Source organism: Natator depressus, chromosome 9, assembly GCF_965152275.1.
Source record: "Natator depressus isolate rNatDep1 chromosome 9, rNatDep2.hap1, whole genome shotgun sequence".
Taxonomy (NCBI): Eukaryota; Metazoa; Chordata; order Testudines; family Cheloniidae; genus Natator; species Natator depressus.
Window position 1 is genome coordinate 79,043,648 of NC_134242.1, and position 23,518 is coordinate 79,067,165.

Sequence of the window (23,518 nt, forward strand, 5' to 3'; positions counted from 1 at the left end):
TTGCTCATGGCAGTCACCTCTGGAGGATGGGATTGCAAAATACCAATTCTCCACTTGTAAAACCAACAGAGAGCTGGAGCATGCAGTGGTGATGGTGCTAGAGAGAGGTTTCGCAATTGCAATAAACTGCCTTAGACTTGTTTTCATTTTCTGATATTTTCCTCCAAGCCTCCAAGAAAATTTATTTCCTGTAACTGCTGGTTTCACAATTTTGGACTTCAGTCCAACCTCCTTTTTATTCGTGCTTGGGCACAGGTAACTTCTCTGGCCCAAGGACAAGACAACCTCTGGATGGATTTTCTAGCAAACATTTTTGTGTGCGGGGAGGGGGGAGAGAGGGAAGGGGCATCCCTTGCCCCTACCCCTGCCATCACATACAACTTTTTTCCCAGTTCCGCATAGTCATGTTGCCTTTCAGCTGACACAGTATTAATTCTGTGCCCCATAGCTGCCCTAGATACATAGAGAGAGGCACCAATGGGTGACCCAGCATCTGCTTGCCACATTCCTACATTGGGACCTATGCAACTGCACACTCTAGGATCAGCATTGACATGCAGCATGTCAGCTGCTGGAGTGGAGCCTTTTGCCTAGGGGACTGGGAGGACTCCAGGCATTATATCTTTGTTCTCAGTCTGGGAGAGGGGTGGTGGGTTCCTCTTTCCCCCTAGAGGAAGGGAGCACTGCCCAAGCAGAGAAGAATGTGAGTGTGTCTGCCACTAGAACCTCTTCCCATGGAGTGCAAGATGAGCAGGGCTATTTCTTTATTCTCCTTGCTCCACACTGGAGGCCTGAATAAGGAAGAATTGAGTCAGATGAATTGACTTTCTTCTTCCCTCCAGGGGAAGGAGGAGTTGAGTTGGCAGAGAGAAAAGTCTTGGTGTGCGCGTTGCTGCACATTTGCTTTGGTCATGGCAGACAGGAAGCAGAGAAGACAAAGCGTAGAGCAAAGCTCCCTTCCTGAACCAGCCCAGACTATCAGCTGGAGAATGGCAGGTTCCCTAGCATGCTGGGCCCTGAGACCTGATCTTGTCATGCATAGGGCCCTGTGTAAATCATAATTGTAATTTTATTTTGTTTTTAAAAATCACCACAGTGTAAATGGCAAAGTATTGAATTACACAGAGTTTGCACAGAATGAATTTTACAAGTAACTTTAGTCAATTTCAAGATTTGATTTGATTTGATTTTTTTTTTTAAGTCAGCATTTGGTGGCACTTTCATGCATCCTTCGCCCTCTGTGAAACTGTGTTTTACACAGGGCCCTCCTACTCTTGCACCATGTGGCAGATTTTGGGGGTTTTGTTACATTTTTGCAATGCTTTTTGTAATTTAAGCTACCTGAAATAACAGGGATGTGCTGGTAACGTTTCCTCGTAATTCTGCTCCCCACTCAATGGTTAGTGCCAGGGTCAATGGGAATTACAAGCCCTGCAGCTGTACTAGGCTTGGTTAGTCCTCCCAGCATGGTGCTTGTACCTATATTTCAGTGTCAGCTCTCGCAGCTTTAGAGCACCAGCCCTACCCCTTGTCAGTCCTTCACTGCTCAATTCTGTGCGGGCCCCAGAGCAGTTGCAGTGGTGCTTAACTGGTCTTGTCTGTGCCTGGTACTCTGCTCCCACAGAGGATACATGCAGGGCACAAAGCAGCTAACTGAAAATAAAACAATGTAGGATGTGGATTTTTTTATCTTGCAATAAAAATTTGGGGGTGGACAGTGGATGTGTATTTTCTGAAAAACACTTCACCCAGTGGAGGGTGGTCAGTAAGCAAGCGTGCACACACGCTAAATTCCCTGGGATAGAGGACTGTATTCGTTTAGTTAGGGCTAGGGCTGCAACTGTAGGGAGGCAGCTGCCTCTTCTAAAGTCCTGAAAAAGGGATGCTAGGTGAAAGCATGCCTAGTTGGCAGGTCTCACGCTTGCACCAAAAGCCACTGGTGTATCTCTCCTCCCTGTGCCCGCATGTCTGCCGTCCTGAGAGTCCCTAAACAAACTCCTGCTTCCCATCTTGGAGCCCACTGTAGGGAAGATGACTGTTTCATACAGCCATGTCCTTTGGGACCCTGTTCTGGTCCACTCCCATGCCTGAAACCTACAGGGCAAGGCTCAAGAAAAGGAAGCTACTAGTCCAGCAACAACACAATCCTACAGAAACATGAAATGGGCTTCTTACTTCTGTCAGCACGTGCCCGCCAAAAGTGCTTGATGCCCATCATAATGAACTCCTGGCCTCTAGGCAGTGGATGCTGGGACAGTTTTATTTCCTGCCCTGGTATCTGCAGATGGTTGTGTGAGAATTTAGGCCTTTGTTGCTTACACTGTGTGGGCAAAATAGAACGGTTGGAAACAATCGCTGGAATAAACCATTGAACAAACCGAAGGGAGCATAATGCAACTTGGATGTAAAGATGGATATTGTGTTAATTTATGTATGCACAGCTATGAGGCACAATTAGAGACGTGCTGTAAAAGTAATCTACTGAGCACTTATCTGAAAAATCAGACCCCTTCAATGTGTGTCGAGCTGAGCATCTACAAACTGAGGCATCAAAAAGTCATTAGTTATAATTGAAAATCGTGGTGCATGTATGCATGTCGGCCTGTAAAATATAGAAGCATACTTCTTTTCATCCATCTGCCCTGTGGAACTGATTGATGAAATGGGACAGGTTCCACTATGCACAGATACGCGACGTTCTCAGAAATGCTGTGTGCGAATGGATTGCTCTTGCCTGCACTAAGCAGGTGAGCTTGCTGGGGAAATGGTGAACCACTGGAGGGACAAACTCTACTGGAATTTCTTTGCTGTGACTCGTAGCAAACATGTTCAAGAACTACCCCTCTTTCAGATAGGGAAACTGAGGTACAGAGAAGTGAAGTTGCTTGATGGAGGCCATGTGATAAGTCAGAGGGGCAGAGCCCGGATTTGGACTCGGGATCATCTGGCTTTCAGTCCCATGCTTGGGCCATTAGACCACACTTCCTCTCATTCTATTTTTATTACTAAGTCCAGAGCTACAAACTTGTGAAGAACAGTATGGGCTGTTATATTTATAGTTAAGGGGAGGCTGTACCTATTTCCAGAAGCTGGAAATGATGCTCTGACTGGAGTGACATTTCTCTTCCTCCCACAGGCTTTCTTTGAGAGTCAAGCGTGATTAAAAGCATCTCCCATAAAAGAATCCTACCTGTGTCTTTTGCCTTTTTTTATTAGCAGTAGTACTTTACTATATTAAAAATGAAAATAAGACCCTGTCACATTCTTGTTTCCATTGATCTTTATATAGCAACACCAATGCTATAGCATAGCATAGGTTCCTACTGGGTAATGCCAATGGATCTCACCTCTTCTGAATGCAAACCTCCCTCCCTTAATTGGAATTGTCTGTAAACTGCAAGTGAATGGCCAATAAGCCACCGAAGCATTACAAATTAAAAATAGAACCTCTGCTCCCTACAGCTTGTGGCTCCCAGTTTGAAGTTCTGCCATGAATCTGCCAATTGCCTTTTGACACCAAAGAGAGAGCAAAGAATGGTATTTGGATGCAAAAGCAGCAGAGAGAACAAGAGGAGTGCTTTATGATGCATACCATTGGTCTGATAAGTACCCTCTTGCTTAACCGTACAGAGGCCCCAAGGAGCCAACTGGAACTGCTCTGTGTTGTGTTGTGCATGTTTCTATTACCAGCAGGAGAGTGGGGTGGGAGGAGGTATTGTTTCATGGTGTCTGTGTATACAATGTCTTCTGCAATTTCCACAGTATGCATCCGATGAAGTGAGCTGTAGCTCACGAAAGCTCATGCTCAAATAAATTGGTTAGTCTCTAAGGTGCCACAAGTACTCCTTTTCTTTTTTAGAAATACTCTGTCAGTCCAGGGAATTCTAACTAGTACCACAGGTACTGTAGAGATAACACCTCCAGGAAGCCTGCAAAGAGAGTCTAGTTCTTAAAGGACTACCATAGCCCTCTTTCTTGGGAAGATGGGGCATAACAACAGTTTCCTGTGAATTTTTGCGGATATTTTACTTTTTAAAAATGGGAAAATTTTTGCTTTCATTTTCATAGTTAACCCTTAGAAAATGTGCTAATTTCCCGGTGGCTAGAAGGTGCGAACTGGCGATAATGTGTATTCTGCTCCAAGGATACTCTTGTGTTTGGTATTGGAAGAATCTACTGTGTCACCCCTCTTATTCAGTGCATATATGAAGAGAATTAGTGAGGAGGCATAGGCTGAAGCATTTGCAGTATGCTGGTGATGCTCAGGTTAAAATTGCTGTCTCATCTGATCTGAAGAGTGCAGCCAAATGCATTTCCTGGCGTCTGGGTACTGTTGGACCATGGATGAGAGCAAACTGGCTGTAGCTCAATCACTGGGGGAAGGAAGGAGAGTAGTTGGGTCAGGTTCTCTCAGCCCTTTTGGGGATGTACAATCAATGTTTGTGACCAAAGTCCACGACTTGGGGTCTGGTTTCACTCCCAGCTGTTTCCAGATGATCAAATAGTGGTATTGGGTGAGGTTGCTGTGTTCTCTCCTAGATATGGAACTTGCGCTATGATTAAGGCTAAGATTTTGTCATGGTTATTTTTAGTAAAAGTCATGGTCAGGTCACGGACAGTAAACAAAAATTCACGGACGCCGTGACCTGTCTGTGACTTTTGCTGCTGTGGTTCCAGGGTTTCCCCCACTACTGTGGTGTCTGGGAGCTGTGGGGTTTCCCCTCCACCCAGGGCAGCTGGGAGCTGCAGGGTGACCATATTTCCCACAGAGAAAACGGGACACCCCAGCCGCTTACCTGAGGCGCCCCCTTTCCCCCGCATGAGGCTGTCGCTGGAACCCTGAGGAGGGCCCCTCAGGAGTCTGTCACCTGTTGCTGGAACTTTGCAGGGGGCTTCCTGTCACTTGTCACTGCTGTCGCTGGAACCCTGCCAGGGTCCCACTGGCTGTCAGCTCCAGAGTCCTGCAGCACCTGGGGCTGAAGCAGAGAATGTCACAGAGGTCTCTGGAAGTCACAGATTCCATGACTTCTGTGACCACAGTGACATAAATGTAGCCTTAACTATGATCGGTGTCTTCTCATCTCTAGACTGAATATTGCAATGCAACATATTTGGGACTGGATCTTAAATGTAATGGAAACCTGTAGCTAGTGCGGAATGTTGGTAGGCTGCTTGATGAGTACAGTTTCTTGCCCTCAGCACACTAGGCTTGTGCTCCAGGGTCTACTGAGACTGGGTATTGACAAATGGGTGGAATTTAAAATGGTGTGTTTAACCGATGAAGCCCTAAGTGGCCTCAGACCTTCCTACCTGAGAGGTTGCCTTCTTCCTATGACACGCTGCCCAGTTAGGATGAACAGGGGTGCTTGAGGTTGGTTTGCCTCTGTATGAGAGAGCTACTGGTAGTGTATGCTCTGTGAGGGTCCCTTTCTTGACCTGTTCTCCCACCCCATCTGAAGTGGCTGGCCTGGCCTGGGCATACAGCAGTGCAGTCTGGGCATTGGCAGGGAATTGAGGCAGTTGGAATGGAGATGCGTGGTGGGGAACTAAATCCTGCTGACTGGTGATTAGATGAGATGTGGCAGGGTGTGGGTAACGGAGAAACGCCACTGCTTTGGATGACTGTTGTAACTCCATTTAGTATTGGTTTTATATGTATGTCAAAAGCACCTAGAATTTGGATGGGAGTTCTTTGATGGCAAGTTTCTTTTAGACTTTCCACTCCCCTTCCCCTACCCTGCCTCCCTTAGCATTTATCTGGCCATTGTGCCAGGGACGGAGGCAGCTGTCTGGCCACCAGCTGCAAGTGATGTTGGGACTAATGGAGAGGATCCAAGCCTGCCCCCATAGCATGACCCTCTTCCTACCTGATGTTTGTTCCTTGCCATTCCCTCAGACTGAGAACCCTCAGGGAGGGGAAAAGGGTTACACTGGAATGTAGGGAAGGCCTGGCATGGAGGTGATGGCACTGATCAGCTGAAAGATGGTACTGTATTGTCAGAAGTGGTAAGGTGGGCAACGAGCAATAAGATATCGGTATGCAGTAGTGGGAGTGGTCTCATGTTTGTAGGAAAACAGAGAAACTGCTGGGAAGGCAGGAAGGAAATGAGTCTAAAAATGACAAATTTACTAGTTCACTGGTTTTGGCAATCCAGGTGGCAGAGTCCAGGGCTAACGGGGTCCAGTAACCTCTTCTAGTGCTCCATACAACCTAAGAAGACACGTCATTTAGCATTCCTACATGACTCTGGGTACTGTTCATTGCTATGGTTCTGTCCATATAGACCACATGTGTGCAGTGGTGGAAAGGCAGGAAGGTGCCTCTAGAGATTAAAAGCAGAATTAGTTTCCAGTGCTAATGACCTGAGTCAGCTGTGCTTGTCATCCCTGTTTGCGTAATCACAAGGTTGAGCCTGCATCTCCATGGATGTGACCTTAAATAGTCAGTGAGGAACAGTCATTGTATCTAGGAATACAGTAATTATCCTAGAAAAGATTCCAGAAAAGAGAGGCATCTAAATTAGAACCTATTTTGTAAGGCAAGTCACAGGCCTTACGGATGGCCTTTCTAGTAGCTGGGGTCTCCCTGAATCACTTAGTTGCTGCAATTTGGTGTAGTGTTTGTGTATGTTTTACCAGCACCCAGAGGCCTTTGAATTGGGCTCATGTCTATAGAATCTTAGATCAGGTCTATTTAACTTGTCTTGATGTTCAGATTTGGGTTTGGGGATCTCCCCTTCCCCCCCAGACAATAAAAGCCACAGACATCCTGTAACAAAGTATGTCTTGTTTAACTCTGGTTCTACCTCTGTAAACCAAATAGAAGCAGAGATGCCATTTTCTCTCACTTGAGCATTTTGCATTTGAAAATTGCTGGTTTGATATTTGTGCTGTTATTTTTAATGCTGTCCTTTGTGTATTACCAAACACTGGACTGAGCAGAAGCCCTTATTCAAATAATGAGTGGCTGTCGGAATTTATACGTGAACCTACTGCTGCTTCTCACTGCCAACCTCCAGCTCAACCTATCTGAACCAGAGAGTTTAAATGACTTTCCTCTGTCTCCCACTTCAGTTGCACCAAGCCCTTGTACTAGCAATTGCATGCCATCTTGGGCTGTGAGCTCCAGATCTCCCATGCTAACCATGGCTGATGTTTGGATGGGAGACATCAAAGTACATCCCAGGTATTGCAGAAAATGGCAGTAGGGAGTGCCCGTCTTCTGACATTTGAACTAGTATCTTTAACATGGTGATAGGGGGATGCTTTTCTGCCAGAGGTTCAGAGATGCCATCTTTCAGATGGGACTTAACAGGGCTGACTGCTTGTGGTCCTTATAGATCCTGGTTGTTAGACCTCTACCACGCATTATCGAAAAGAATCATTTTAACGAAAAACATCGTGCTGAATCCCCTGCACTGCTTTTGAAATCTCAGTGCCTAGGGATCCCCCCCCCCCCACCAGAGTACAAGTGTTAACTGTAGTGTCCTGGTCACATTCTGGTTTGGAGGATTGTGTTTCCCCTCCCGTTTCAGTGGGTATCTTAACTCCCAGACTAGAGCTCATATAGTGTTTTGGGGCCTATTAATAGGCTTGGCAGAACTACGTTTTTATTTTAATCAATTTTTAATTGAAGTTTCTACTGGGTGTCATCGGCCTGGCTAACCCCCCAACTATGGGAGAGACCACCCCGCTACTGAATGTCTCCTGCTGGAGTACTCCTCACAGTCCTGGCTGGGGATCTCTGCTCTGTCCCTCCAGGACTGCAGCCGCCTCCTCGCACCTTGTGCCCGCAGGGATTGTGTGTCAGCAGCCCTGCAGCCATGCAGGGAGCCCTCTGCTGTTCCACTGTCATGGGAATTGAGTGAGCGGGTCCTGGTGGAACAGAGCAGAGACCCCCGCCCCAGCACTCCCAACTGGTGTGTGAGAGAGCAGGTTTGTGATGGCAGGGCTGCAGAGGGCTCCCTGCGCAGCCACAGGGCTGGTGACACCAATCCCTGCAGGTGCAAGGGGGAGGGAGGCTGCATTTGTGCCGCTTGTTTATCGATTGGGGGTTTTTTTTCTGTTGATTTGAGGGTGTCAGCTGAGGTCGACATTTAATGACCTTAGTTGATTAAAGTCAAATCCTGCCTATTAAGGAGCTGCCATGTCCCACCACATTTCAGCAGCAAATGAAATGAATCCCGTGTATGTAGCATGTGAAGTGTTTTGGGGGTCAGGACAAGAGATGCTTTGGAAATGTGAGGTACGGGTGGGACTAATGGGGATTTCTATTTGTTATAGGGAGGTGGTGGCTGAAGCTCTTCTGGATGATGGCTCTCTCATCCCAACTGTGGAACAACTGGAGACTTTAAATATCAAGTGTGAAGGTTAGTGTCTCAGACTTTATGTGAAATCCCTTAAATCAGGGATCGGCAACCTTTGGCATGCGGCCCGCCAGGGTAAGCACATCGCTCGGCCCGCGCCACTTCCTGCAGCCCCCATTGACCTGGAACGGCGAACCACAGCTAGTGGGAGCCGCGATCAGCTGAACCTGCAGACACGGCTGGTAAACAAACCGGCCTGGCCCACAAGGGGACTTACCCTGGCAGGCCACGTGCAGAAGGAAGCCAATCCCTGCCTTAAATTAACACACCCCAGGGTAAGGCAGTGAGTTAGGCTTAATATGTTTTCTCATTATGATGAAAAATTAAGTTTGCATTAGTGTAATTTGTATTGAAACATGCTGTGTGCTTACACCAGGCCTACTCTCGTGTCCCTTTTGTCTACGACAAGTTTTGGTAAATCCTACCCCATCTTTTTGGAGCCCCTTTTATTTTCATGTCTACCTTCTCATGTACCCACTCCTACATGCATGAAGGCAGACCTTCCATGTCAATGCTGCAGTTAAGTGGTTGCAAGCGGAGGCTTCCTTCTAAGTCTGATTGTGACTCTCTTTCTGTATCCACTATAGCTACAGGTTTCATGGAGACCACAGGAATTTCCATTTGGAACTGGTCAAAAATAATTCTTACCCTTGTATGACTGCCTCTAGCTGTGACTTGCTTCCGTGTTGCTGCTCACAGGTTGAGAGAGACTGAACTGAGAGACGTGAACATTGGCCCCTTTAAAATGCTGTCTAAAGAGTGTTGGGCACCCAAACCCTATTGTCATTGGAAATCGGGTGACTAACTCTCTTGGGACTAATTGAAAATCCCCACCTCAGAGTTTCCCAGGGGGTTATCTGCATGTTGCTGTAATTATATTACAGTAGTAGAGCTCTTCAGAGCTGCTCAATACTATGTTGCTTTACCCTATACTAACCCTTTTTATAGTACCTTTTTAGATAGATTAGCTCTCAGTTCTGTGGGCGTTGAGCTTATGATGGCAAAGCATTAGCAAAACAGAGAGGTTTTCCTGTGGCTTACAGCATGATTAGATCAGGCTTCATATTTTCTGCTTTCATTGAAAGATTGTATTAATTACCTAATTATCCATTCATTGTTTTTTCCTGTCTTTGCTGATTGACTGCTTCAGAGTGGGATGCCAGGAGTAATATAGGGCCACTTAATACAGTATATGCTACTCACTTTGGAGCTATCACTAAACCAGATGTTATGTTTAAAATACTTTACCATTTAAGTGTAGTGTTTTTGTTTTTTTCCCATAGAAAATAAAGAGTTGCTGGATTTCAAAATCCCTCAGACATTTTACTACTACTGGCAGCCTCTGGTAAAGGGCCTCCAGTCCCGAGACTTTACACAGACCCTGCTAGAGAAAATGTTTGCTGACCTGAAGCAATGTTCTGAATCTTCAGAACTCAGGCCTCAGTACCTGATCAACTGGATTGCTGAGATTCTGACTGCCAACACCAAAGCGAAAGCCAGTGAGTGAGTCTGAAATTCTTTAGGTTCTATATGAAGATGGCTTTAAAATCCTCTCCTGTTCCAGTGCAAGGAAGGGGGAAGATGGTACTACTTTCAAGTCAGAAATTCAGGATCCTAATTATACTGGTCACATTAATTTCCTATGGCTTTCAAGATCTCAGTTTTCATGATTTTTAACTTGCACTTTCTGGGTACCCTTTAGTTCATCGTAATATATGGAAAAATCATTTCCAAAACTTCATTATGGGTTTTATCAAGATTTGAAAGGTGTAATTTTTCCTGTAAGGGACCAATGCCCCAGCATGGTGTTGAAAGCACTGCACTGCTAAAGTGCTGTTTTATACATAAAACCTAAACCAGTAGTTTGTGTTACTACAGATGCCAGTTGGACTTCTCATAATAAGCAGTTCTTAGGAGTCCCTGGCTTCCAGTGCTGTGCTCAGACCACCTCTAGGTCAGACAGTGCTGCCTTTGCAACACCCTGGGGTTACTCTTAGTGTCCTGACCAGACCCCACTATGGCTGTTCTCATTTTGTTCTTCCTACTTAGCATATGTTGCCTTTGGGTGAGTTGTCTTTCACTTCCTGTCCTGAACTTTTTAGAGTTGCTGAAACTGCCAAATCATGGTATGTTGTGCTTCACTCCAGAGGCAGCTGCATTCCACAGCTGGTTGGAATGATGGCCTGTGAAGCACGTTAACTCTGCCTCTTAAGGGTGAAAGGTACTATAAAAATGTAAAGGGTTGGTTATAAACATGTTTCTTATGTTGTGAGGCCCCTCTCTTCTTTATCGTTTTTTTTGTTTGTTTGTTTTTTGTTTTGTTTTTTAAGGAAGGAAAGTGAGACGCCCTTCACAGAGTCAGATAAACAAAAGGAAGCTGTTTCTCCGTAGAGTTTCCTTGCAGTGGATAAAACTCATTGATGAATGTTTGGAAGCTCCCTGCTGGGCAACCCCACACCTCCTGCAGCTGTAAGTGTGACCCTTGTCTCTTTGAAAAAGGAAAGAGGGGACAGGAAACAGATCATGTGCAACCTGGTCAGAGCCACTGAAAAGAAGTATGTTCAGTTGTGGCTGGGACTCCTTCACTGACCTGCTGTCACCCTTGTGGAAACCCTGTGGTGTATGCTAAACTTATATTGTTTCTGCTCTTCTTTCCACTGGTGCTACAAGAGAGAAAGCAGCAGAATTTTTCAGGTCTCTCTTTCAAAAAACAAATTAAGAGTGGAGTAGAGAAACTAGAAATTGGTGATAAAAAAAAAATCCACATTTGAGGCATCGGAAAAGCAATATGGGCAAAGAATCATGACAAGGCTGGTTGAAGTTAATAATGTAGTGAGATCTTATAAGGGTTGTAATCTGTGCTGTTTCATGAAAATCATTAGGGGGGAAATTAAGAAAAAAAAAATCAGAATCTTTAAGAAAGCAAAGAGGGAGAGTGAGTAACCTAGGACCCCACTCAGCTTGGGAGGATTACCACCTCTGTCATGCGCACCATCCCAATGGCATGGGAGAGCTCGTTTAGAAGAGCCCTTTTTAAGAGCTGCTCAATTCCATAAGCCTCTGTCCTGGAGTCTCTCCTTGCTTGTAATGCTTTGGTTCCCTCCTTCTCTTTCTAGGATCCTGTCAGACATGGAGCCTTCCTTGCCTTCAGATGCTCAGGAGAACCTTCTCTATCTCTCCTCCATCTACACCCAAGAAGGAGACTCTCTCTCCAGTCCAGGCTCTTCAGACAGCAGTGGGCAGCCAATTTACACCATTGAGAGCTTACAGTGGAAGGCCAGACAGGAGAGTCAGGCCAAAGGGCAGAGGGTGGAAAGGCGAGAAACTGTACTGGGTGGTCTTGGTGATGAAGAAGACAAGGGGGAGGAGGAAGCTAAGGAAGAAGAGATGGAAGCTGAGCCAACGCCTTTGGAGGAACTTCTTCATGCTGAGAACATGATGGTTATTGCTGAGAAAAGGGCAGCGCTGCATGGGTCCATCTGGCAGATCAGTGCAGGTAAAAGTGATTTGAAGACTTACTCTGATGCCCTGGGTCTCTTTGTCACCACTAAATGTAAATTGAAACGCACAGTGGCCCCTCAAACCTCTCAGCCTGGTTAAGACTGAAGCGTACTTCAAATCCATGTTAAAGCTAAATCCGTGTAAACTGTTTTTTCACAGCCTGCCACTTATAGGCATCTCCCTTCTTGTGGCTCCCATAACGCTGTGGTTACTTTTTACAGGTACACACAGTTAATGCTTCATTAACTTTCATATCACTGTACTTAAAATTCCACTTCACCTAGTTGGTGGAGAAGGGTGTGGGCTAGCAGTGAGCAGTAAAGAAAATATGAACATTTCATGGACTTTGGCAGTACATGCTGAAAGCCTCCCCTTATCAGACCAAGAGTTCATTAAAAATGTAATTTATGTATTTCCAGTGATGTGCAAAGTGCTTTCCATACAAGTACCATGCTCCAGGAAGCTTGCAATATACACAGCCAGCACGCAAATGGATGAATACCAACACCACCCAGTACCCGCACACTAAACCCAGCAACTGGAATTAGACCAAAGTTTTACAACCCTTAGGAGATTAAACTATTGTGTTTAGGGCAGTTTAGCAAGCACATTGTTAGTTATAAGACTACTTCCCACTACTACTGAACACTTATTTTTGAGGGACTAGGAGGATTTTAAGGTTTACAGGGTTCATGGAAGAAGCACGATTTGTTGAAGACTTTGGTGGAGGGATGGGATGAGGAGGAAAGAACTGGTGAGTCAGATCAGGGAAGGCATTTCAGATATGGAGCTGCATGAAAGGAGACATGGGCAACAATGTGAAAGGCAGTTCACTCAGATACTTTTCCTAAGTACATTATTTTTTGTTTGTCTAAGCAATTACTCTTAATCAGATTGATGCTAGGTCACTGGAGCTGAATATTCAGGTGAGTGGGAGAATGAAGTAACAGTGAAATGAGCAACTTTTCCATGGTAAGCAGGAGTTGGAAACATTCGGTTCACATTCTATGGCTGGCTGGAATAGAGAACATTTTCAGTGCTGTGGTTGGTTTGCGTACATGGCTCTGCCATATTGGTTCCACTTCCAGTAGCCTGAGACAAGTGAGGTTGCTTTGTTTTACCCTTCTTCCTGCACCCCCCACCTCCATTCTCCTTTGGGCTAACATTCTTACTTGGAACATGAAATACCACTTATTTTTTTAGATTGATCAGGTTCCTGTTCTCCCCCTCCAAAGTAGCAGCCATCCCTTTATCAGGAAAGCAAACAAGTTTTGAGAAGCCTTGCTTTCCAAACAATGATATGCGACACACCTATCTTTGACTTGGCTTTTGAAATGTAGGAGATGACTTGGATTTGGCATTGTCTGCTGAACTTTGAATATGAAGTACAAACAAACAGCCTCATTACTGCTGTCCAAGTTGGCAGATAATTCCTGTGAGAGTGTGCAGCCTGTAGACTATCAGAAACTGAATAAAGGAGTAGGAAGTGGTGGGGAAGATACAACTGTGCCCATCACTGTTGTAAGAACCTACCAGTTGATAAGATAATGTGTACTTTCCAAGTTATTGCTGTGTTCCCTCTTTCACATCTCTCTCTCCCTCCCACCCTCGCCAGTCATGTGCAAAAGATTTTTTACAGGTTATTCCCCCAGCTTTTGTCTTGCTTCCCTTCTATTCTGTAGGGGAAGTTCCTGTTTTCAATTACTACTGTATTTTGCTAACACTTTCAGGCTGGGATTTTTAAAGAGGCCTAAGTTCAATGTGAGATTGGTGTCAAACTCCCTTATGCTTTTTTGAAAAATCCCGGTTTGAATCCCCCTTATCTTAAGTGATCTTGTTCCAATTATCCAACTCCCACTTGGTTAAAAATATATTTCCTCTCTCCCGCTCCTGTCTTTGCTGATGGGGATACCAGCAAAGAGGTTACTGTGGATGGAAACCAAAGGAGCAAACTGCTTGGTGGCAAACATATAGCTTTCTGCTCCTTAAGATGGGGGAGTGTCTTACATGTGTGCAAGTGGCTCTTTCCGTGTACTAGATCTTGGACTTTTTTAGGAACCAAATCAGGTGCTTTTCGGAATTAACACACATGAACAGCTTTGTTAGTTTTCAAATGCCACAAGTATATTAAAAAAAAAAAAATCTAAATTTAAATAAAAGAAATTCCTCTAGAACGTGACTATGAAGAAGATTTGAGGGTCATGGTGGATAATCAGCTGAAAGTGATTATCAGTGAGATGCTGAGGCTAAAGGGGCTAATATGTTCCTTAGATGCATAAATGGGAATCTCAGGTAGGAGCAGAGAGGTTATTTTACCTGTGTATTTGGCACTGATGCAATCACTTCTGGATGCTGTGTGCAGCTCTGGTGTCCACAGTTCAAGAAAGATGTTGATAAATTCGGGAGAGTTGAGAGAAGAACTATTAAAAGATAAGAAACTGTAACTTATTGTGATCGATTCAAAGAGCTCAAACTTTTAATGAAGAAGAATGCTAAAGGATGACTTGATCAGAGTCTATAAATACCTGCAACATGGGGAACAAATATTTGATAATGTGATCTTCAATCTAGCAGAGAAAGGCATAACACGATCCAGTGGTTGGAAGATGAAGCTAGACAAACTCTGACTCGAAATAAGGTGTAAATTTTTAAGTGGGGTAATTAACCATTGGAACAGTTTTCCAAGGGTTGTGGTGGATTCTCCATCACTGACAACTTTTAAATCAAGATTCGATATTTTTCTACAAGATCTGCTCTAGGAATTATTTTGGGGAAGTTCTATTGCCCAAAAGTTCTATACAGGAGGTCAGACTGGATGACAAGAATGGTCCTTTCTGGCTTTGGAATCTGTGGGGTTTAATAACTCAGAGTATCCCAAAATGTTTGGACAAGCTACACTTTGGAGAAGCGGCAGAAGTCAGAATCAAAATTTGGAGAAGTTATTCCCAAATGTGTGCTACACAATTCTTGCATGAGCTATGAAATGTATGAACAGCCCACATACTGTTTTCTGAAGTTTATTTAGAAAGTGCACACTTGTTTTGTACCATGAATGTTATTTTCCCACCCAGATGGAGTGCAGTGGAAAGACTTTCCTCTTGGGAAACTTCCAGGTCAGACAGATGACCCTGATAGCCTATTGGTGGATAGTTATTCTATGATGTCCATGCTTGATCAGCCAGTGACAAGAGACGGTGGAAGGAACTCCCCCAGTACAAAGTAAGTAATGGTATGGGTGGGGGTTTCTGCCATTATGCCACAAGTACATGTTGTTTATGCTCAGCCCTGCACCACCACAAGAAGAGTCTGAGACAGCTGTTCCTGTTAATAGCTGTAGCAGTTTGAGAAATTTTTAATTGTTCTCTCTCTCTCCACTAGCATTTCATTGACCTCTAGTCTGAGGATGCAGGAAGAGGCCAGAGAGGGTTACTTTAAAAAAAATTTAAAAAAAAGTCTGTTTTGAGCAAAGTGGCTGAATCTCACAGGAAAAGGGCAGGGGCATAGAGACCTTTACCTTGACAAGATCAATTAACACGGTAATGTGGCAGTCCAAATTGTACTATTTTAAACACTGGCAAATGCATTCAGTGATGTCACTGGGTAAAACACGCTGTCCCAGCACCTACTATCGCTACCTCCTACCCAGACCCCTCAAGTTAAGTTAAAAATCCAAGTAACCAGAACAGCCACTCTATGATGTGATGTGGTCAGGATGCCTTTAAAGGAAAGAAGCATGGCCTTGTGGCTTAAGCACTGCACTGGAAGCCAGGAGACCTGGGTTGTGTTCCTGGCTCTTGCACTTACTCACTGCTTAGTCATAGGCAGGTCATTTAACCTCTTTGTGCATCATTTTTCCCATATTAGCCTATGTTGCATGGAATAGGTGTTGAGACTTAATGAACAAGTGTTTATAAAAGCACTTCGAGGTACTCTGGTGGAAAGAACTAAAAGAGAAATCAGTCTTATCACAGGGGGCTACAGGAAATGAGTAACTGCAGAATATGTGTCGAAATATAGAATAGTGCTGCTTTTACATAACCATAGAAATGATTATACCTGGAAATTGGTGTGAGCAAACAAACTTATCTCACTTAATGTGCTCAGTGTGACTATTACAAAATGTTTACTGAATGAGTTCATTAACAATGTAGTAGTCTCAGCTATCCAGTCTCTGGTTAACCACACGTGAGTCAGGCATCCCTGATGGCTATTCTCTTCATGCTTTTTCCCTGTGAGACTTTGTGTGTGCTTCTGTAAACCTTCAGAAAATCAGGGCTGTGTATAATGGGACGAAAGTTATCTTTGCCTGGCAGTGACATACACACCCTTTGAATCTCATCCAGCATCTCACTATGCATCTTTAGAAAGCAGTGGCAGTCATTTTCTGAATGGAGGAATCTTACCCTACACTAATGTTTGTCTCCTATATCTTCTCCTAGCAAGAATAATTTTGAGAGATTTTTTTTTTTTTTTTTTTTTGTAATTGCCGCCATTATAAAAGCAGCTTTTTTCTTTTTTTCTGTCTGAGAATCTGTCTGTTTTCTGTCTGTTGTCTCTTTTTGCAGCTCAGGGTGGTTGTTTTTTTAACCTGTTGGACAGTTAAATGCACTTATGTCTGTGGAGAGATGAATCTAATTGTCACATGCACAGTTTCAGTACTATCCTGCTGAGGAAACCAGCTCCTGGCAGTCCCATCTTCACCCCCCCATATGTCCCACCCCATACTCTGTCCTTCTTTAAAAAAAAAAAAAAAGAAAAAAAAAGAAAACCAGCAGTGGTGGGTTTTTGCTGTATCCCATCAGGGAAGCTATTGGTTTTTCACACACTGAGATGAATGTTTGGAGTTGAATTTTCAAACCTGTTGTGGCTGTGTTAGAGATCAGGGATTAGACTCTCAGTTGATATAAACTGAAACAGCACCATTGACTTCAAAGAAACTACACAATTTATACTAGCCAAAGATCTGGCCCCCCCTGGGTTGCACCCAGCCTCAATGAAGAATGACAGGATGTGCTGGAGATGGTGGTAGTATTGGAGGAAGCTTTAGCTGAGTCTTTTCTTCTAGGGAATGGGACCGCTCTGGTTAATGTGGAGTTAGCAATTCCATTTTAAGACTTTTTTACCTTGGCTGTGGTATTTGCCCTGTTAATCCAGTAGCTCTGCCTTGGCAAGGCTGTTTCACTGTCCAATCAGTTTTGTCTCTTACATTGCAGTACAGGGGCACACAAACTCTTTCTTCTTCGAAAACAAAATATAAGTAAATGGCAGTTCCTGCATTCCTACGCATTGCATTTGTGATAGCTACCACACTTTTAGACCCATGGTTCTCAAACTGGTCTGTAAAGCCTGTCCTAGTGTTCTGGAGAAGGAAACGTGAGATCCATATATTTCAGGATTGGGGTGTTGGGAGAGTGAGAGGGTCTGTGAAGTCTCTTGCACATCATTGGTCCACAGAATGAACAAGATACAGAACAATTGTTGGTGTCTTTCAGGCTATGGAACATACAAACAAGTTCTTCTTACCTCAGGCAAAAAGAAGCCCTCAGTAAAGAGACCAAGTGGATTGTGGTTTTCTGCATGCAATTCAAGGCATTTTGTTCACTTGGTTACTGTAACAGAAGCAGCTATGGCAATTTACAGTTGCTATGGAATAATTCATGCTCATTAGATATTTCTGTAGTGTTAGGTGACCTTTCTGAGCTGGCTTTCGATTTTGCTGTGAGTTGCATCAGGTTAACCCTTGGAGAGTGACAGCCCCATTTTCCAATTGGAACTCCTCAATTTATCCATTATTAGATCAGTCTGCCTAAGTCATAGAAACTCAAAGAAGAGCTCTGTGTAAGCTTGAATGCTTTTCTCTCACCAACAGAAGTTGGTCCAATAAAAGATATTGCCTCCCCCACCTTGTCTCTGTGACAGTAAGCACAGATGGTCACCTGAATGGAGCCACCGTAGTACACTTTTCTCTTAGTCAGCCCCAAGGACTGTGTTGCTGCTTGATTGGTCAGGGTAAAATTAGATATTGGTGTGTTTGGTAATTAAAGTGAGATCGCTTCCATTTAAAGGGAGATCTCCAACCCCTCAGACCTGTAGCCTGCTGCTTGTTTTCCAAGTCACCCAAGGCATGAACTCTAACCATCAGGACATGTTTCATGTAGGGTAAATATTGGAATTTAGAGATCTATTTTTAATTAAATCTCTGTATCCCAAAATTGATACTGCTGGGTAGGGAGCCTTTACCTTGAAGAATATAACATCCAGCTATATAACTAGTATTTAGATTGATGAGAGAAGACATCAGAATGGGGAGCTGTGATAGAACTTTAGATTTGTCAAATTGACAGCAAATGCTCTGATAGGAGACTGGTTGCTTGTTCTTTAATGGTCACTCATTTCCCATCAGTAGATTTAAGACTTGTCTACACGGCCCCACATTTGGACTACTGGGGCATGAATTGCGATGTGTGCCAAAGCACTGCATTTTAACTCCCCCGTGTAGCTGTTGCAGGCATGAACTAAAAGGTGCATGGTTCACATTAACATAGTTCTGTTTGAAGATCATTTATATTAACATGAACTACATAGTTTTTAGTTCAGGCCTGCGGCATCCACAGGGGGGAGTTACAGCATACCACTATGGGGCACGCTGAGGTTCATCTCCCTCCCCCTCCAGTCGAAACTGCAGGGTCATGTAGACAAACTCTTGGTTTTGCTATACAGTATAGACTCCTGCTTATGGAGGCTGCAATCAAATGCATGAAAGAATGGTGTGATTCATTACTCAGGTTTGATTGCAACTTGTTATTCCAGATGCCAGAGGCAGAATATGCCCTTTGATTCAACCCGAGTAGGCATAATAGACATACTGTAGTCCAAACATATTTCCCAGAATTGGTGGTGATACAGCTTTTCTGAAGTGTAGGGAATAATAGCTACCCTACAATCCCGCTGTCTGGGACGCTGCCATTTGCGGTCTACATGTGAAGGAATTCCCATGTATAGAAACTCATCAGTCCATTGGTTAAAATGTCTGGAACTTGGATTGTATTAAAGTTTGCCTGTAGCTAGCTGTAAATGTACAATCCCTGCCTCTGTAGCACAGTGTTTTCCTTCATTAGCAAAATTCAGTAATGTTTACGATTTTTATGGGCTTGATTATGATGCATCTGAGTTCAGAGTGCCTTGCCAGCCAACTCAGTGGGAATAGTAGGGGGCCCTAATATGGAAAGCTGATTCCTTAGAACTTTGGTCTCAGTGCAGAGAGTATCTTATTTGATAAGAAATTTTTGTCAAGTTATCAAGGAGCCCTATAACCAGGTGCTGTGGCGTGTGCCTGTAATCCCAGGTATTTGGGAGGCTGAGGCTGGTAGATCACTTGCGCTCAGGGGTTCTGGGCTGCAGTGCGCTATGCGGATTGGGCATCCGGTGCCACTGACAGCCTGACCAGTGGGTGGCTGAAGGAATGGCTAGGACAACACGAAAGACGTGATTGGCACTCTCTCTGTCAGGGCTGATAGACCGATCGATCAAGGTGACCAGGGCGCCTTATGATCATTCCTTCCCCTACATCTTAATCACATTCCAGGTGATTTAGTACATCTTTGTAGATAGGGTTTGAAACAGTTACCAAACACTTGCTAGCTAATGGACTAAATCTACTAGCTGGAGGCTAATATAAAAGACTTGCAGAAGAGTGGAGTAGCCCAGTACATCCTGATGGCTGGGGAGGGCATGAGGGAGAACAGGCATGAGCCATTGCTATAGGGTTCTCTGTCTTTCTTGTTGCCCTTTGCTTCTTGTTGTCCGATATGTTTAGAATTCCTCCTGTCTGCTAGATGAACCAGGAGTTTATTTTTTCTCCGTTCCTGACCACACCCAGCTACTGCAAAATGCAGGGGGGAATAGGGTGACCAGATGTCCCGATTTTATAGGGACAGTCCCGATATTTGGGGCTTTTTCTTGTATAGGCGCCTATTACCCTCCACCCCCTGTCCCGATTTTTCATACTTGCTGTCTGGTCACCTTAGCGGGAAGTCTCTGCTCCCCTCCTTGTGGGAGGGAGGAATGGGCATTGAAGGTCTCGACAGCTTTCCACCCTTCCTTTCAGAGCTGCTGGAAACGAGAGGGGATCTCTCCCCACCCTTCATGCTCTCTTCTTCACCCTGCCCCATTCCCCAGTCACTCCTACACCTCATAAGGTTAAGGGACAGTGAAAGTGAACAGAGATTTGCTTTTTGCCAAGTTGCTGGAAGCAAACACAAGAGGCAGCAGTTCTCTCCTCCATTGTTTGAAAGAGGGGAGGAGGGGAAGAACAAACACTCATCACCATAAAGTGCCTCCCTCAGACACCAAGTCCATGCTTTTAGTACTGCTGTGGGAGCCACTCCCACAGCTGATAGGCATCTGGTTATTGTCACAGCTGCTTTCTTATCAGCAATGGCGTTAACCACATTCTGGTCACTTTCACTCCACTCCTGCCAGCTTTCACCCACTCCTCACAGAATGTGTCCGACTTGCCAACATCCGCTGCAGTTTTCAAGCTTTGCTTATCCTTGTACTAGAATTTTACACAGTTATCTAATGTTGGCTGTAGTGTCTGAGCTGTAGGAATCCTACAGGCAGTGTTTCCAATTTGTGTGATTGTGGAAGGGTAGATTCCAGGGGCACCAGAACAGGGGAGGCCAGGGCCCCATCACTTTTAGATGCTTTTTACTGGCCATAAGGGTGAGCGATGGGGTGCTGGGGGTCTGTGGAGAGGAGTGAGCTTAGGGTGGTGCAGGGGCATGGCCTCAGGAGAAGGAGCAGCGCGGGGGCCTCCCCCCACTTTTAGGGAGCTTCCGTTGCTCCTTGTAGACTCACCATTGGTGTGGCCTCTCATGGCTGGGCAGCTCTCAGCTCTCACGGCCCTGCAGATAGTCAGTCCGGTCCTGCAGTGGTCCATCCCTTCTCAAGACGGTCCTGCAGCCAGGTCACATTTAGTCCCATCCCTTCCAGTGTAACAAAGTACAACAAGAAATTCCAAAACCTTGCATCAGGTCTCTGGTTCTGCACCCAGCGGTCATCACACCACCTCTCAAGGCTCTGAATTTTCATTATGTGCATCATCAGGGGCTTGACACCACCTTCTTAGTGGCTGGTAGGGGAACCTAGACCCATCCTCTACACAGGGACCCCTGGATGAGCAGCCAAGTTCTGCCAAACACACTCCTGCCTCCCTTCCTACCATAACCTTTGTCACAGCTCCTTCTGGGCTCTTTGTAATAAGAAACACCATCCAGGGCTTCTCCCCACAGGTTTCTCATCCTGGTGTCAGGGTCAACCACAAGAGCTTGCTTCAGTCATGTGTATTCAGCTATCTTCCCTCTCCAACCTTCTTCCCTGCCCTGCAGGAGCCTTCCTGTTCACCACAGGTCTCTCCACTAACAAAATAGTGACTACAGATTTCTTGCCTCTCTCCCTGGAGCACCTTTCTATGGTGCACTACCTCTCTTTTCAGCCATTACCCAGCTGGGCATCATCTTTAATTAGGGCTGGCCCACCTTCCAGATATGGCCAGCTGGATTAATTGGTCTTTCAAGCCCACATTAACCCTTTCACCACTATATGGGGTATATATACCATCACATAGATTGACAAGAAGGAAAAAACTCTTTGTATTTAGAGCCTGTGAACAGTTCCTTACAAGTAGAAAGTAGAAATGGCTTTAGACACTGTATATGACACCAGGGAACACACGGTTCTTGCTCACCTGCTGTTTTGAATATTGTATTCTCTTAGCATTGCTGCACCTGATTACTCTTCCTCATTTCTTTAGCTGCTTATATGAAATTCATTTGCTGTATTAAATACTGTGAGGTAGCTGAAGCTATTGTAATTGCACAACAAAAGGAAGTAGCTGGTGAATACTATGATACTACTGCTAGCAACTGTTCCTTTCCCACGGAAGCTGATGGAACATCACCTTTGGTACATCAGAGTTGGACTGGCCATGTTGATTAAATGGATTTTGGGGCATATAATAACTTATCAGCAGGGGCTATAGACATTTTCAGGGTAAAACCTGCCAGAGTTACCTTGTCAAAACTAGAGAACTTCTAGAGTGATTTTTCCCCTCTCTTGTATTTGTTGATACAACTTTTAAATGCTACACACCATTTGTATCCTTAAATAGATAGTGCACTTGTGCAGCAAGGCTTACTATGTGTAAAGTATTTTGAGAGTCTTGGTTGAAAGACACCAAATAATTGCAAAAAAATTATTATTTATTTTAAAGCCAAAACTAAGGACCTTCAAATATGTTTCTTAAATGAAAATGACGAGCAAGTAAAAGCTGTGTCTCTAAAAAGCAGTCGCAACATGAAGAAATCCTTGGCAAACCCTTTGGGAGACTTCCCCCCAGACTGCATAATTTTTATAGAATGTTACATGTCAAGATTTAAACGCCTCCTCCTTATAACTGACTTTGCAGTTGTTTCATGGGCTGTTAAGAGAATATTTAAAAAGTCAGGCTTGTAGTTGGTCCCAACTGACCCTTCCAGCCTGGAGAGGGCAGGTATATGGGTAAAAAGCCACCTGTGTCTTTAGAGTCATTGTACTTTTAAAACAGTAAAGAAAAGGGGTTTATGTAGGTAATTTGGTACAGAAATGGATTTCCAACCTCCTAGGCAAACTTTCTTTCTTTATAAAGTGTCCTTTGCAATGTGGCGTTCAACTGTCTATCACAGCAGTGACCCCTAGCAGAACGTATTTGTCTTTATTTCTGAACATCAAAGCCTTCAGAAGTCATTCGCTGTGCTTCCCTACTTAGGACTTCACCCCAAATAACAAATTCAAAGAAATGTTTTTTTCTGTCTCTCCACAGATGACCTCTGACAATCTGCCATGGTTTCCATAGCCTGAAATGAGGGGTAAACTTTGCTTGACACACAAAACAGGACAGAGATTTAAAAAAATTGATTCCTGTCGGGTAGGGATGTCCATGGGTAAAATGATAGATTGACTCATCAGCATGTCGAGCAGTGAGCAGCTGACATTGCTGTAGAACAGAAAAACAGAATAGAAATTAGTTTGTTGGTAAAACTAAAGACCCAGATGAACGTTTTCCTTCAAGTGGATAACTGGAATGTTTACTGTATAATGGGGGGTCTCAAAGTCCCAGCCCGCAGGCTATCTGCAGCCGAGAACCTCCCCAATGTGTCTTGCAGGGCTCCAGCAATTTTGGAGCTGGGTCTTTCTCTTGGCCCCACCTGCCACCCCCAGGCACTCCCTCCCCGGGCGATTTAAAATGGCCCGGGGCCCACCCACCACCAGCAGTGCAGTGGAGCTGAGCGGCTTCCTGCACGCTTGGTCCACGTGGCTGCCGGCCCCGGGGCATGGTGGAGCTGCGCCTCCGCGCACTGCCCCCACCCCGAGCGCCCCTGCGGCCTATGGGAAGCTGCGGGGGTGGTGCCTGGGGGCAGCAGCACGTGGAGGCCCCCTGCCCTGGCCCACCTTGGAAACCCAGGTAAGCGCCGAACCCTCCAACTCCCTCTCAGAGCCTGCACCCCCTCCCCCACACACACCCTCCCACCCCCAAACTCCCTCCCAGAGCCTGCACTCAGCACCCAAACTCCATCCCAGAACATGCACCCAAGACCCCCTCCCCAACCCAA

At 44.9% G+C, this 23,518-nt stretch overlaps 1 protein-coding gene across 2 annotated transcripts in view; it reads left to right on the forward strand.

Annotated features, from left to right (window-relative positions):
- Positions 1–23,518, forward strand: part of LAS1L (LAS1 like ribosome biogenesis factor) — a 47,935-nt gene that overhangs the window by 19,667 nt on the left and 4,750 nt on the right. Inside the window, exons 8-12 of one of the 2 annotated variants that reach the window (XM_074962386.1) lie at positions 8,284–8,369; positions 9,650–9,865; positions 10,697–10,835; positions 11,483–11,862; positions 14,939–15,086. In XM_074962386.1, coding sequence (XP_074818487.1) covers positions 8,284–8,369; positions 9,650–9,865; positions 10,697–10,835; positions 11,483–11,862; positions 14,939–15,086 — 969 coding nt within the window. The remainder of the gene's footprint in view (positions 1–8,283; positions 8,370–9,649; positions 9,866–10,696; positions 10,836–11,482; positions 11,863–14,938; positions 15,087–23,518) is intronic. The other variant, XM_074962387.1, reaches the window with a different exon arrangement.